The sequence below is a fragment of the Equus przewalskii genome, chromosome 7 (genome assembly GCF_037783145.1).
Source record: "Equus przewalskii isolate Varuska chromosome 7, EquPr2, whole genome shotgun sequence".
NCBI classification, from domain to species: domain Eukaryota; kingdom Metazoa; phylum Chordata; class Mammalia; order Perissodactyla; family Equidae; genus Equus; species Equus przewalskii.
In genome coordinates this window covers 7,134,870-7,151,584 of record NC_091837.1, presented here as the reverse complement: position 1 = coordinate 7,151,584, position 16,715 = coordinate 7,134,870, and the positions used below count along the sequence as shown (strand labels likewise).

The 16,715-nt window shown below is 42.2% G+C and overlaps 2 protein-coding genes across 7 annotated transcripts in view; one reads left to right on the top strand and one right to left on the bottom strand.

The window, feature by feature from the left end:
- Nucleotides 1-6,491, bottom strand: part of MORC2 (MORC family CW-type zinc finger 2) — a 38,774-nt gene extending 32,283 nt beyond the window's left edge. For all 6 annotated transcript variants that reach the window (XM_070628507.1, XM_070628508.1, XM_070628505.1 and 3 more), the window contains exon 1: nucleotides 4,926-6,491. In XM_070628507.1, the coding sequence (XP_070484608.1) occupies nucleotides 4,926-4,993 (68 nt within the window). In that variant the 5' untranslated portion in view covers nucleotides 4,994-6,491. The remainder of the gene's footprint in view (nucleotides 1-4,925) is intronic.
- On the top strand, nucleotides 6,490-16,310 carry TUG1 (taurine up-regulated 1; the record flags this gene model as incomplete). The annotated part of the gene is made up of 3 exons (XM_070628022.1): nucleotides 6,490-8,855; nucleotides 10,214-10,942; nucleotides 12,620-16,310. A coding segment is annotated over one exon (474 nt), but the record flags the coding sequence as incomplete, so codon positions are not given.
- Nucleotides 16,311-16,715: the final 405 nt, after the last annotated feature.

Here is a 16,715-nt window from a genome sequence, read left to right as displayed (position 1 = left end):
GTAAATTAGTTTTCTATACTCTGAATTTTTTTAATTTTGAAGGTTGTTATATAAAAACATAAAATAAATTCTATTGCAATACTTCTCATTTCAATAAGAATCAGTACTTTTACTTAAGGAATCTCAGAAACACAGCTCCTGGGGAAAAAACAAGAACACAATCATAATAAGAATGAGACTACAACTTGTATGCAGAAATATTTGGAATAAGTAAGTTAAATAATGAAGTATCTGACCTTTAGTAGTGAGAATGGTGAATATGAATAATCTGGAAAATCAATTCTGATACCCTCTGCCATCAGGGCAAAGAAATCAAAACAGAAACAGCAACTGCTTCTCAGCAATACATATTTCTGATTGCTTCACACGAAAATGAGAAACATTTAGAATTCAGTAAGAAGTTCTCAAAAAGGCAAGCACAAAGAAACTCTGGCCAAGTTTCCACTACTTTCCACATAATGTTTAGAAATGTGCCTTGTATGTTTAGAATCTAAAGAAAACATTCCAAATGGTCTTTGTTGTTCCATACAGTATTGATGCTGTTCCGCACATACATATTTCAGATAAGTTAAATATTTTTTTTTTGACAGACATCCTTGAAATGTAGCTAAGGGGTACTTTTGTGATGTATACTAACACATCATAAAAGGGGCCTTTTGTGACAAGTGTTGGTAATGTCAGTGACAACAGTCAATCTTCTCTAGACCGCCAACTGATTAATTGATCCTACTAACGAATGCTAACACCAGGGTTCTAGTATCTCTTAAACTCATAAAAACCAAAACATACCAACTCATAAGTTCTCCCTTTCTTTCAAATAATGTTGAAAGAGGTGTATCATTGCTAGCTAGCATTTGAGATAGAGATATTTGAATATCAAAAGAAATTTTTTTCTTCACAGACCTAAAAACTCTTTGCATGTGATTCAAGAAGGATTAACCATCTCGAAAAAGGCAAAAATTTTCAAACTCTTTCAACTTTTCCTGGCTTTTATACAATTTGTACCATGAACGAAACAGTTTTGCAGCTCAGCATTTCCAGTAATAGATTCACATGTAAATCTACTCATTATGTAAAGAAAATGGTCTCCCTATTTATATTCAGCCTGAATTTAAACCAAGAGACTTAAACCAATAAGCCCACTCACAGTGATAGCTTGGCTGAGTTCGTCGATATGCTGACAATAGTTAACTGCCCTAATTGCTAGAAAATAAAGCAGAAAAATTCTAGAGCAACCAGTTTACATTTGAGTGGCTTTAATACATTTAGAGTGTGAACCTACATTTCAATAGGATTATAAGTGATAAGAAACACTGCCTCTAGAATTGACAAGTTCCTCCACCTTAACTTCACATACGGATAAAACAACCCAAAAATATCACGTGGCCAAGATGATAAGTTAGTAAATGTGCCAACAGGAATAGACATAGAAAGCAGGCATCCTGGCTGAAGCATCCTGCTGTATCAGAACACTTAGCAGGTCTGTGGAGTGCCTTAAGATATACATCTTAAGCCAAAGGAACATTACTACCACCACTACATCTGGAATCTAGCACCTAGATTTCTCATCAACTTCTTACTCGCAGTCACTGAAGCCACCACCAAAGAGCAGTAACAGCGTAAAGCTCCTTTTATTAAAAAACACTAATTTTTATCATCTCCTACTAGCAACATCCAGTATTAAAAGAAATTAGCCTAAGACTCATGTTACAATGAGAATTTCCCAGGTTTCCTTTAAACCTTAACTTTGTTGTAACCAAGAGAATAACCATCAATAGTTATCGTAGTTAATAGCCAAAAAAACTCAAGACAGATGTTTATCATCTCCAACAAATGTTCCAGAATTCACTAAGAATTTATCTAATGACTAGCACCAAACAGCAGGTTTGGTACACACACTGATCAACTTTTGGTTTCTTTAAGCTAATATTACGAACAGAACAAATAATACTCGCCATCTAGTAAATGTTTACTACGTACCAGGTATGAGTTAATTATTTTATAAACACTATTTTACAAAATCCTCATAATCACTCTCAGATTAGCCCCATCTTATAGATAAAGAAACTGAGGCTCAGAGAAGTTGACCTGCCCAAGGACACAACCAGGAAGCAGTCAAATCCAAGCCTGGCTGGCTCTCAAGCCCATGCTCCTTCCACTGCACCACACTGATTTCCACCCTTGTAGCCTGGCTCTGTTTGCAAGTCTACATGAAATGGCAGGTAGGCAAAGTGTCATTTCTTTCATAATTCACAATGTGGCAATACTGTAAATGTCAGACACCCTAACATGGTCTTGTTTTTAAAATTAGAACAAAGGAGAAGGTACTGTAAGACAAATCTTCCCTTCTCTGAAGGTGACATTGTACCACTTGACAAGATGAGATACATCTACCATCGTTAGGAGTAACAAGTCATATCTAACGAAAATTTAAAAATTTGTTTCCTCTAGAAATGAACTTCCCGTCAGGTTACCACAATAAAAAAAAAATCTCTTGAGACTGGCTACAAACCAAAAACTTTTCTTGGTGTTCTAGGGTGTGCATTTTCTTCTGGCAGGACCGTACACATTCAAAAGTAGACAACTTCAAAGGTGTGATCCAGCTAAAAAATTCCAGAGCTTCCAAAATGATACATCCAACCCTCAAATGTTCGTACAAGGAGGTGATTCCAGTTCAACATGGTAAGTCAAATTCACAGAAAATTCTCCACTTTCACTTTAAACAAGTGACTTCACTGAGGTTCGATTCTTTGCCTTGGCTCTGTCCACCTACTCCTAATAAAGTAGCAGAAGAAATAAGCAAAGAAATATCTGAAAATCCTCAAATTACAGGCTCAACAAGATAAACTAAAATTGAAGACTTTTAATGTTGGAAGTAAACGCTTGCTTTACAGACAAGGAGACAAGCTTTTAAAGGTAAAACTAACTAGAGTCAGTACTGCCTAATCGTTAAAAGTACTAACCATTGTGACCAGATCTTATTGCCTTAAATCTGCCACTTAACAGCTGTGTAACCTTTGGCATACAACTTAATCTCTCCGAGCCTCAGTTTCCTCAAATGCAAAATAGAAGTAAGCCTTCTTGCAGCAGGATTACTATAAAGAATACTTTCAACCATGTTTAAAACAGTGACTAACATGAAGCAGTTAACTGCTGTTACTATTACAAGCCTACCTCAGGGATATTGCAGGTTTGGTTCCAGACCACTGCAATGAAGCAAATATCGCAATAAAGCGAGTCACACAAACTTTTTGGTTTCCCAGTGTACATAAAAGTTATGTTTAAACTATACTGTAGTCTATTAAGTGTGCAACAGCATTACGTCCACAAAAATAACGTACGTACTTTAACTAAAAAATACTTTATTGCTCACAAGTGCTAACCATCATGAGCCTTCGGTGAGTCATATCTTTTTATTCGTGGAGGTTCTTGTAAAAAACATAGTTATCTGTGAAGTGCAATAAAGCAAAGCACAGTAAAACGAGGTATGCTTGTATTTCACCATCAAAGACAGTCTTTGGGGAAGCTGGAACAAGAACCCAGTTTCTGAAGTCTCGGTTCATGGTCTTCCAAAATTATCATATAGTCTGTCTTTCCAAATTTGGCCCTTCATTCCAAAATTCAGAACTGAGATAACCATTTATCAAACACAATCATCTGTGAACATCTAAGTGGACTTCAACTGCTTGTTCTTAATGTAGCGGTCCAAACATAAAAAAGGATACTGAAGGCTCTGCCTAAGACTATGTGATCAACTAGATGAGTAACCTTTGACCAGCGACCTTATCTAACTGAATTTCAGATTCACCATCCATAGCATGAGAATTCACCTAGGTGACCTCTACAGTAAAACGCTCTTGTTCAGTTAAGAAGTGTCCTAAACAAAACAAAATAAAACCAGGTTCCGATTCTTTGGCAATTCACTTCACTACTCAGAAATTCTTTATTTCCTTCATAGGAAAAATAGCAAACAAAAAATTACAGACTATCACAAGTAACATGTTGGCCTTTCCCATAAAAGGCTAAAACTTACTGCACTATTACTGGCTAACTAAAATCTATAGTCTAAACCCTGAAGGTGGTTCTTCAGATCTCTGGGCCATTCATTAAGTTGCTCATCACTTCTAAAGGTACTAAAACGGTAGAAAACTTACTCTCATCTCAAAAGCAACAAAGGAATGTATAAAAACACTAAGTAGTTGTGACCCCACTGGATTACTTCCAAGAGAGTGGAACTAGGGATTAACCCTGAAACATTCCAGATCAAGGCGGAGAGATGGTCATTCTCTCCATGAACTGAAAAACCATGAACACAGCATACGTTCTATAACTTGCACACATTTTGGGAAAAAGCTATTTAAGTCATGGGTTAAACAAGTTGCCATTTCCTGTTTAGCATATACAAACTATATAGGACGTTAGGGACTAATTTCCCAGGAAGATAAAGCCAACTGTTGCTGAAATTTAAAAAAAAAAAAATCACTAATTTCTTCTCACAAGTTGTCAATTAAATGTCTTCATTCTTTTTTTTTTCTTGTTATAAAGAAAAGACTTGCTATAACCCAACCGTTTGGGCTGTTGTCACTAAAAATGAGAAAGAGTTGATGCTAGAACTGTCCAACTCTGGCAATCCAAAGAACAGTACGTGTTGGATTCCTATCAAACACCTGAATGAAACTCAATATATTGACTTCGAATACCTAGTTTGTGTTTGATCAAATAATTTTGAGCCAGTAAGTGAAGATCATATTCTTCAGGATTAGCAACAAATATTTCACTGATCTCAGTTCTTCAACACAAGAGCTCGAGACTCATGCAGGGATATATCCCAAAAAGTAAAAAAAGCAAAATTTTCTGGGGAAAGGATTTCCATATTCATCGAAATCCATTATCAGTGACCTCAGTAGCACCTATCAGATACTTACGAATTTGTGTGCAGATATTCAAAGGTTAGCTGAGCTCGATTCAGACTGCTGTAATTTGTGAAAGCCATGAGTGCAGGGAGGTCTCCAAGTCCTTTACCCACTAACTGGGAAATGAAACCTTACAATGGAATAGATTTTCCAGGATTCCTTCCAGTAAAGGTTTGGTAAGTCTGTGCTCCCTAGAGTTAAACAAGGTTACCTAGCACCTATCCAAAATATATTCAAAGAGCTGTCTAAACCTACAACTGATTTCTCCTTTGAATATTTTATCTTCTCAATGACTATGATGTAGTATTTCGGAAAGAACTACGTCCTAAGCCTGTAGTCTTACGGAGCTTTAGCGTTTAAATTGCGATAGTTCAAGGAGTCGAATGTGGATGGTCTTGGAGTAGATGGTTCTGGAGTTGGCCGTTTTATTACTGCTCCATCTTCAAGATCTTCGCGTCTTTTCCTGTTGTTGTTCCTTTAAATTTCCGTGAGGAAATTTACCAATCTGGAAATTTATCAACTTCTGTCACAAAACTGGACAATCACCCATTTCTTCGCCACCAATGATCGCAGGATCCTTAAAAGGGCCCCAGACTGGTGACAACGATGTCGACGCAGCGCATATGGCGTTTAGTTCCGGATTCACCACCTCCCAACCGAGAGATCTCCTAAACACTGAGGCCGATTTCTGTGTTCAAAACGCAGGCAAAACCTAGCTTGCCGTCCCGCCCCAGCCTCCTCACAGGAGGGGGTCAAATTACCTCACAATGACCCGCTAAAATGCCTCAGAACCGACCCGCCCAAATCGCCTCGGGCGGGCCGCGCCCCTCCCCCACCTCCCTCAGACGGCGGACTCAGCCTCTCAGGCCCTTCCCCGGCCTCGGTCCGTGGCCGCCACCTCACACACAGGAGAAAGTCCCAGCTTTCAAGGCCAGGATCCAAGGCAGTGGCGAGCTCACCACCCGACCGGGCGTTGCCCGGCGCTCGCAACTGCCTTTGTCCCTCCCCACGGAATTGGAACCCAACAACCGCAGCGCGCTCTTGGAACCATGTGCTGCCGCCGCCGCTGCCGCCGCCGCAGACGCCGCCGCCGCGAAACCAGCCGCCCGCGCGCCGCGCTGGATCAGAGGATGACGGGACTCTGCACCACGAAATTCGGCGTTTAGGACTGCTCCGCCGCCGCTGCCGCTGCCGCAGCCGCTGCCGCCACCTCAGCCACCGCTTTGTCTCCGCTGGTGCACACAACCCGGGCCGCCTCGCGCACTCCCCGACGCCCCAAGCCCCCGAGGCCTCCGCGGCGCCTTCGACCAATCACAGAGCCGCAGCTCCTCCCGCCCCCGCCCTAATGCGACGCCTCTTGATTGGTGAGTAGCGTGTCTCCACGTGACCGGATCTTGTTAGCCGGGCCCGCCCCTGTCACGTGAGCGCGCGCGCGCCTCTCTTCCTGCTTTCCTGACCCTCTCCGCCATTTAAAGAAACAGTACCGGGGGCGGGCCGAGCGACGCAGCCGGGACGGTAGCTGCGGCGCAGACCGGAGGAGCCATCTTGTCTCGTCGCCGGGGAGTCAGGCCCCTAACTCGAAGAAGCCCTGGCGCGCCCTCCCCCCCTTCCCGGTCTGGTAGGGCGAAGGAGCGGGCGCGCGGTCGATCGAGCGATCGGTTGGCGGCTCTTTCTCCTGCTCTGGCATCCAGCTCTTGGGGCGCAGGCCCGGCCGCCGCGGCGCGCGCCCGGTGGCCGTTGGCGCTCGCGCCGCGTCTTTCTTCTCGTACGCAGAACTCGGGCGGCGGCCTATGCGTTTGCGATTCGACGAGGAGTCGTCCGGGTGGTCGGCGGCGGCGGGCAGCTGCTCCGCCCCGCTCCCGGGGAGGCGGCGGCGGCGGCGGCGGCGGGATTTGGCGCGGCCGGGGAGGCGGGGGTGGCCGGGGCCGGCCTGGAGGCCTGGCGCCACCCTTCGGGGCCTGCAAGGACCCAGTTGGGGGGGCAAGAGGGGGCTGGGGGATGGTTGGTGGTGGGCTTTCTACTTTGCCTTTTTCTCCTCATGCCGCCTTAGTGAGGGGCAGGAGCTTTGGCGGCAGCTCCGGGGTGGGGAGACAAGCCCCGGAGTCGGAAGAGCTGGGTTTGCTTCCGGGCCTAGCCACCAGCTGGCCGAGTGACCTTAGGCAAGTCACTCTAATTTTCTGCGCCTCAGTTTCCTCCTATGCCTGTCCATGTTTGTGGGATTGAAAGCGCTTTGTAAACTATAAAGCATCGGTGTTCGTAAGGGATGATTATTGTTTGTAATGGTTGTTGTTAGTTACGAGAAAACTTAGCAATTGCCCAGTCCTTGGATTTTGAACCTGGGAACCTTGGATTGGAGTTGGGATCCCCAAACTCCCCGAAATTGTATGCAGAAATTAGTGGGAATGTGTGTTTTAGGGGAATAAGGATCCATCGCTTCTGTGACCCAGAAGAGTTAAGAACCACAATTCCTTTATGCTACAGGGAGGAAACTGAGGCCTAGATGTCATTTGGGACCCTTCACAACCAATTTGAAGCCCCTGTTTGAATCCCTGGGATATGTGAGCTGTTTCTATGCATAATGGATATTCGGGGTAATGACACTCCGCTGTTTGGCTTCTATTCTGAGTCTTGTCTTTTCACCATGGGGTGCCTGAAGGGTGGCTGATACATGTGGTACAATGGCACCCAATATAAAGCAGCTAAAACCAGGAGTGGATGTGTTTTCGGGTATCAAGAAGCCTATTTAATCTGGCCCGACAACTCTGTGTTTTCTGCTGCTTTTACTGGTGCCTGACTACCTTTCTGACTTTCATTGACCATTTTCCACGAGTATAGTTGCTATCCGTTACTTGCTCCTATTTTCTATCCCTAATCTGTGGTTGGTAGTGAGCAGGCTTATTTTTAAATGGTGCTGCCCAGTCCACGTAATTAATGGTGCAGGTGGATTTTTAGCAGGCTGGCTCCCTGGAACAGACTGAACCAGGCGTGGAATTACTGAAGATGTTTGGGGGTTTTTCTTTATTAAGTGAAAGTTAACATTCTCTGAAAAGTTTTGTTAGAACCTCTGAACCTCAAAATCAGTAGATTTGGGAATATTTCAAAGCTTAACTTTTTCCTGGCCTGCTTTCTCTTCTATTTGCTTGCAAGTGTGTTACTAAGATGGCCAAAATGCCAGTTTTTGCTTCTTTGTTAATTATCAGCTGCTTTTATCAAATTCCAGGCCATTATCCAGCAAACACTATAGAAATGTTTGAACAGTTGGATTTCAAACATTTTCGTGTTGTGGAGTGGTGCTTACCAGTGGTACAGCTCTAAGCAAGTGAACACAAACACATTTCAGTGTATTTTGTCTGGTTAGGTGTTACCAGTTCTGCTGTTTCATACAGATGTCTGAAAAAATCGATTGACTATTCCCTTTGTCTAAAGGGCAGAGACAGATGATCTCACTTCCAGAGAAATGACTGTTTTGGAGAAAAATGTGTTGTTCTTTTAGTTCTTTTGTAATTCTGGAGGTACCTCAAAAGAATCTTAAAGACTGTGGTGATAAGATGCTTTCCTCAGGAGAGAGAGAGGAGGAAAAAAACAACTGGAACTTAAGCTTGAAATTCTGTGACAGAACGTGAGATGTCCAGGATAGGAGGTTGAAAGGATTTCACTACAGTGTTCTGCACTAGCTGGAGCAGATGTCTTTCAGTGTAGCCACGGCGTGGATTCTGGATTTTCAAGAACTGGACCTGAGACCTGGAAGAGCTTATCAGGATGTGGCAGGAACTCTGGAACTGGATAGTTTTATTTTTGAATTTTGAGACTGTTGACCTTGCTTTGAGAAGAGATGACTGAGCAAGCACTGCCACCAGCGCTGTTTCTGGGAATTCGAACACCTGAGTTGCTGCCAGACCCTTGGTGCAAACTCTGGCAGCACTCCATCCAAAGTGAGCTACGGTATTTGCCATTTTCCAAAATGCCGCCTTCTTTACCATCTCTGCCCTTTTGTTCTTGCTCTCTTCTCTACCCTGAAATACTGTCCTCTGGTTGTTCTCCTGTCAAAACTCTGCCATTTCCTTAATATCCAACTCAGATGCTGTCTTCTCCGTGATTCTCTTAGCTTTAGTTAGAAATAATCTTTTTTAAATTTTATAACACGTTATATATCTTTTTATCTGTCTTCGCGATATCTTGTAAAGTACAGTCATGCTTTGCTTAACAACAGGGATACATTCTCAGAAAGGCATTGTGGGACGATTTGGTTGTTGTGTGAACATCATAGAGTGTACTCTCACAAACCTAGATGGTATAGCCTGCTGTATACCTGTGCTACGTGATAGTAATCTTAGGGACCACCATTGTATATATGGTTCATCATTGATGGAAAGGTCATGCAGCGCATGACTGGAGTTATTTGCATGCATTTCCTCTCTTTCCAGATAGCGAGCCCCATGAAAGCAAGGGCCTTGTCTTGCAAATCTTTGCCCACATGTACTGCCACATACAATGGAGCATTTAATAGAAAAGAGGAATTTAGAGAACAGACCAACTCAGAATAAGTACTCAGTAATTGTGTAATTGCTGTGTGATAACCTAATTAACTCGATTAGGAGAAAAGTCACTAGTTAGCGGCCATGTTTCTTCCTTTAGTTCATGTTTTTATTATTTTTTAATTCTAAATTTTAAAAGATGAAGGGTGCTCTCAAACATAAAGAGAAGCTGAAATGTTGCATATGGTACTACAGAAGAGTGCAAGGACCAGGGCCTTATTCCCTGTGTACCTTGTTCTCCCCCACTCAAGATGGAATCTTGTTAAAATGAAAGTTCAGGGCAGCTTTTTTAAAAGTACAAGGTCATACGACAGTTTGACGAAGGCATTGGAAAAGGAAGAAGGGAAATAGCTGCTTTGCTTTTGTGTTGATATATACACTTAAATTCAGTTCTTCTTGTGGCCACATGTGGAGCCACTTCTTTCTCCCCCACCAGCCACTGTCCTGCAGCCTGAATGCAATCAAATTACTCCCCCAAAGTATGAGACCCAGGACGGTTCCTTTTTGCTGCTTGCCTGAGACAGTTTGTTCTCAAGAGTCAGGAAACAGTCTTTGCCAGTGAACTCTTTCTGTTCTTATCACTAATTGTTAATCATAAGGCGCTTTTTTCCCCCCATTTATCATCTGTCAGCTTCTAAGCCAGGCTTGTAAAGAATTAGTATCCATCAGGTAGCTGATGTGCTAACAGCAGATGGACCCCAGTGTTAGTCTTGTGTTTGTAATTCCATGCATTTATCTTATCTGTTTTGTCCCTGTCCCTTTCAGTCCTGTGCCTCCTGATTGCTGAGTGTTCACCTGGATCTTCTGACCACCTTCCTTGTGCTCTTCCGTCAGCCTACAGATGTGGTACCTGGATTTTTGCCCATGGTGATTGCTACCACCTTACTACTGAAGAAGACATCATTCCAGTGGACACTGTGACCCAAGAGGCATTCAGCCATCATGATGTGGCCTTTACCTCCACTCCTGTCCTGTTCTACCCAGATTCAGCACAGCCCTTTATAGTAAAGTCAAACTCTTCAAGCCAAATAGCTGAAGTTGTTTTATCACGACAAAGGCCCAGTTTGTTCCATGAGTGTGCATTTCGTTTCTTCGGTTCGAGCCTTCAGAGACACATGATAAATTTGGACCAGGGGACTTTTAGTTATCAACACTGTCTGAAGCATGGCAACATCTTTTTGAGAACAACATTGGACCACACCCCATAATCTCAAATGATTGAAGTTCATGAAGTGTCTAGGATCCCATTGAGATCACTGGACTCTGTCCCTTTTGCTTCAAATCTGTAGTAGCCTACTGAATGAGAAAGCAGATATTATGACCCATTGGGATTAAAACGGGCACAATGAACTCCTCATAGCATCTTCTTTGGGATTACTCAGGAACCAGAACTTTTCACACAAATGTAAGAAATTCTACCAAGGAATCCCTTTGCCTAACAGCATCTCACACAGCTCCAATCAGATGCCAGAAAAGGCCTCTTGATACATCCAGGTAGAACCTATGTGGCAATCCCTTATGTTTATTGAGCACTTTACAGTTTCAAAGCACTTTTACATGCATTAATCTTAATTATCAAAATAACATAAATTATAATCCCTTTTTGCAAATGAGGAAACGGAAATTTAAAAGGTTATCAGAGGTGACACAGCTACAGAGTGATAGAGGCCAGGCCTTCTGACTCCTAGTCCAGTTCTCTCCTTGGAATTAACTTAGCCTCTACTTTACCTGCAGTGTTGAAATGACTGGAGGTTGGGAACCTGAGAAGAGTTTCTAACTTCCTGGTCTGGTGCCCTCACTCAGTCAGGATGTCATAAATGTAATGCGATAGCTGCTCCTAGACCAGAATCCCATGACAATACCCCTGTTTAGAAGCAGACTGTCTCCTTGGTGGTAGACGGTCCAGTCAACGAGGCACATGATCATCTGACAAAAGACTACCCAGCATGAAACACAAAGCTGCTTTTAGACCTTTCATCCATCTTCATGGTCTTCCCAAAGATGGCCTAACTGATTGGGGATCCCCGTTCGTATGTTGTCCCTTTTTGTTTTCTTTTTAGTCTTATTAATATTCTTGAACACCAAGATCTTATCTGTGATCCTCTGTGCCCAAACTAGTATTTACAAAAAATGAGCCATCGATTTTTTAGAGCAGTACTGTTCATATATATGTGTGTGTGTGCATATGACACATATATATCATAGAGAGAGAGCTTTTTTAGTCAGTTAAGGTGGTAAAATACTGTAAAACATATCCTGTTCCCTGATTCATAGTGCAGTGTAGTATATTAAAGGATCCCAGAAGGCTTGCAGCAAAGAGCCTCATTTTCGCTGTTTAGCCCAGTGTGTCCTAAGTTTAGTCAAGCACAGAATGTTATCTTTACAGCATTCCTTTGAATGGAATGGGGAAACTGCTCTAGAGCATATGGCTAGTTCTTTGACTGCCGACAGATTGCCCTGGAGACCCAGGAATAAACAGGATCTTTGAAACCCCCTTTTTCTTACTTTGTCAATAACTATTTGAATTGGTGTATCTCCATCATCTGAGAGTCCTGCTTCTTGACCATTACATTTATTTTCTGACAGAGGAACCTGTAGAAGATTTGTGGGGATACATGGGAGGGAAATGGGGGAGAGTTCATTCTGTCCCCAAATTGAATTCCATGACATTTAGTGATATATTTCTCTGTCACTAGAATTGTGCTGTAAGCCTAGTTCAAGGGCATTGCATCTCAGGTGGGTGAGGAGATTGGGAAGGGAAGGGAGGAGGAAAAGGATGGAGAAAAGGGGGAGGAGGGGTGAGAAGCAGATACTTTTTCTTAGAATTTGAGTTGTGGCCCATTGAGATCTTATCAGTGCTTGAAGAGAAGTCATCCAGCTATGCTATGGACTTCTTGGAATAATATTTACAAAGAAATGAAGGCATTTTGCAGCTGTATGCTGACTAAAAACCCCAGTGCTATTGTCACTTAAGACCAATAGTCTTGTTCTATGATAGTCACTTACAAGCTCAATTTCAGGCAATCAGAATTTATAGCAGACCTGAATGTTAACTTCATCATTCTGTAATGTGGCCCACATAAGGGAAAGAATGAATAGGAAAACACCTTGGCTTACCACGGCTTTGCTCACACAGTTTCTGGTTTCTGTGACCTATTTTTTGTATTTCAGCATTTTGTGAACACCTTATTCTTAGATCATTGGTTTTCCAAAGGCTTTGTGGCCGTGAAGCCCTTTGAATGAAAACTGTGTGGAAGCCCAGAGTAAGAGTGAAGCTGCTCTGGATGAAGCAGGAGTAGGGGGCCTGAAACCTGCCACAAGCATCTTCTTTTACCACCATGGTGACACCTAAGGAGACTTCTTTACAACAGCTAGAATTCTGCAGAACACAGTTTGAAAACCACTGCCCTAGACAGCAATATGTTCGACCTGAATGACATTTTCATCTATACCTCTGCCGAAACAGTCCAAGTTCAGTTGTTGCCGAACATTCTAAGGGATACTAACTATGAGCCAACTCAGAAAAGGCCAAGAAGATGGGCGTGTCTTTGCCCCCCAGAGTCATATGGGCTGAAAGTGGTATCAGATGGACCTAGATTAACAGCCCTCTGCCCTAGATGGACTTCCACTCATTCCTGGAATTGGATAGAACCAGAGAACAATTCATATGTACTCTACACTGACAAACCCCTTTACCCAACTTCTTTCACACACACCAGATGTTCTAGTGGTACTTGAAATACATGACTTGGAAGTCTTGATCCTCCTTAGATACCTGAATTGCCAGGTATTGAAGCTGATATTGAAGTTGATGCCTCATTGAGGCCATATTAGACCAACTTGTACGTTGAACCTCCCGTCATCGGCCATGGTACTGTACTTCGTGTGCAAGGGATAACCATTAACTATGAAAGCAAAATTCAGATACTGGCAACGTTACCTAAAAGGGTACCTGGTTATCATTCATCTTAAACTACAAGTCACTGTGACTCAACCAGTGGCAGTTACACTGCTCCTTGGTTTTTATTCAGTTTAACTGCTGTTTCCAAGATAAATGAGCTAATAACCTTAAAAAAAAAAGTTAAAACAATTTCTCCATCACTGGCATTTCTGCCTGTTCTGTTCCAAAAATTATGAATACTCAGCTCTAACTGCATGTAACCCCGATCCACAAGAGACAATCTTTGAATATCCTTACTTGGGTGTAATTTAAAATGTGGCTGTTTGGAAAATTTTCTTCTAGCCCACAAGGGATGTTCTTTTAAGATAGATCTTTTGATGTCTGGTACTATCAAGTATAGATGTTAGGGATATTTGGAGGTAGGCCTGTTGGCCAGGCCATGATGACTGACTTGCTTGGCATCTCAAATTGCATATCATCTACCTTTTTGGTGGAAATGTAGAATGACTTGAAAAAAAGTCTACAAAGCTTGCAGCTAAGTATTATCAGTAGACTCAAGAGCTTCCTGCTGCTGCTGCTTAATGTCACAAGACCACAGTCCCTCGTCCTTGTGGATGTTTTAATGGAATTTCATCTGTCTCAGTGCTGTTGTTTCACACTTATTCACAGTGGCTGACTTCATTCCTTGCCGTGAGATATTCTCAGGCTTTAAGACAATTTATCTGTTTCTGCAGGAAGGATTCCATTTATGAACTCCCAGACCAAATCACATCAAACAAGTAGACTTCGATTTGTGTCATGAAAGAAATCTCATTCCTTTACTACACAGTCAACGTAAGGGCCAGCTGTCCTCAACTACTTTAACAAATGCACTGGTTAAATGTTGGGAAAGGTTTCTTTATATCTTTGTCTCTTATCCTTATGGTGGTTACATGACTGGGTCTACAAATCATCAAACAAGGCCTAAGTCTGTTTACTCTAGACTGTTCACCCTCAACAAATAAAAAATCTGATGACTAGCCTGCTTGTATATACAACTATTATTTGTAAAGAAGAAATCATCTACAAACTAAGTTTTTCTACTACCTTCAAAACGTCAGCTCAATTTTCTCTTTCTCTGTACTTTACAGAAAAAGATATTCATCTACACTGCCAGTCATTCCCTTTAATCCTGTCAAAATGAGGGGCTTAAGAATGAGGATGATCGTCTGTTCTAGAGTCTAATGAACACTGTATAAGAGTTGATGGTTGAAAAACCAAAACGCCTGAAACTCAAACCTAGTATCTTGCCTACTATCTCCATGCCTCAGATCTCATCAGTCAACCAATCTGAGGCCTTGACTTATATATAAGGTGATTCTCACAGATAGGCTGAGTTACAGAGGATGGAGACTTGATTACCAAAGAAAGTAGGGCCAATCTTGATAAACCTGGCTCTCCCAACCTTATCAATCCCAGATGTAGCATAGGTTCCTAAACAGAACCTCAAGTCTGAATTGAGGATAAAGCCGTCTCCTGAGCTGAAAGCTCTGGGGAAATGAACAGGAAAATGAAAGCTGCTGTGCCTGACTGGCCCTTTAAGATCAGAAAAATGTATCCAGAGTAAAGCCTGTGGATTAACCCTGGAGTACTCAGGATAAGAACTGATTTACAGAGCTTCAATAGTCATCATCCTGTTCTTCCAGATCACGTCTGGCTAATAGTATGGCTGGCCCTGCTGATGGTACCCTACTTGCCTGGTTACCTGATTCAGCCCTTGCCTGCCTTTTTGGACATGTTGCTGCAAACAGACTGACTGTGCTTGAGAAGACTACCAGTGATCTTGGCCTAACTTATACCCAGGCCCACCAAGGAATTTTGAACAGAAGCAACCTGCACCTCAGCCTACCAGGACTTAATGTTCACAACAGGAAGGACCATTCTGTGTAATCCTTGACCAACAGCTTTTTCTTGTTGTTAAGTGCAGAGTAAGCCTCTACACCTGTATTTGATTGTTTTCAGCACCTGGGACCCCTTTGATCAGATCTGCAGGAGTACAGCAGATTGAAATCATTGTCCATTCCTCTCTCGTGCACTAATACAGAGATGAGTCTGATTCATCAGCACTCACAGAAATGTACCAGTTCAACTTGGCAAAAGACTTAACACAAGAAAACTCTTCCACTGAACTTAAAATTTACCACTGACTTGAATAGCCTCACAGAACTGTTCACTGGTGGGAGGCTAGTTATCCTGCTTTATGTCAGCAAGACAGTTGGGCCTTCAGACTCATGACCACTGAGTTTACTTATATTGAAACTCTGTTGTATCATCCAGAGTATGCTATTGAACATGATTGTTTCATTCAAATGGATTACAAACTTCCTGTGAACAGGACAAACTTACTCCTCATGATGTTCTTCCAGAGTATTATCGAGGAAGTAACAATGTTAGCATCAACTTTATGACCAGAGATTAAACTTTTGCGTTATCTGGTCTTATCATTGGCAGGAGTTGTTTTTGATTGACCAGCATCCATTCCATCTCTTTGTAACAACTCCCTGATGTTTCTTGGAACCATATTTACCTGTTTTCAGTCCACATGGTTCAGACCTGATCCATCAGCATAGTCCATCTCCTTGACTGTAGTGATTGGTTCAGGAATGTTCATGTGATTCAAGTTGGTCTAGTGATACTGAAGCCCAGGAATTTTACTGAACTGTGGAGGAGGAGAAGCTCAGAAGCTCTCTTTATTGAAGTCGCTTAGCTTTGTAAGATGAAAAACTCAAACCACCAGGGCCCACCATATCAAATGAGCCAGTCAGAAAGTGCCAGTGCAGAAGAAAGCAGAGCCAAATGATGGAGAGACTTGAGTCCTGATAACAAAGTTTGTGCCCCTGGATCCAACCGTGCCTGAAGCTAGTATATCCCCTGGACTTTTCAGTTATGTGAACCAATAAATACCCTGTTTTGCTTAAGTTACTTTGAGTTGGGTTTCTCTTGCTTGAAATTGAGTCCTACCTGATACAGTATCTACCAATATCGAAACTTGACAGATCCAAGTATTTATTAAATTAGAGCTTATGGCCATACTGAAATTATCTTCCAAATCGGAACGCAAAATGAGACAGGAACTGACAATATTCAAGTTACTACAGAAGTATGAAAATTACATGGTAGAAAAATGTAGAAGAAAACTTAAAAGTTTATCAAAAGGATTGGTTAAATAACACATGGTTCAGCCATAAAAGAAAATCTAGGTGTCTGTTAAAATGGATGAAGTAAATTTATTGTGTGTAGACATGGAAAAATGGCCATAATATATTAAGTGAAGCAAACTATTGACAGGAAAATGTATGAACTCATTTAAAAATGTGCATATTTATG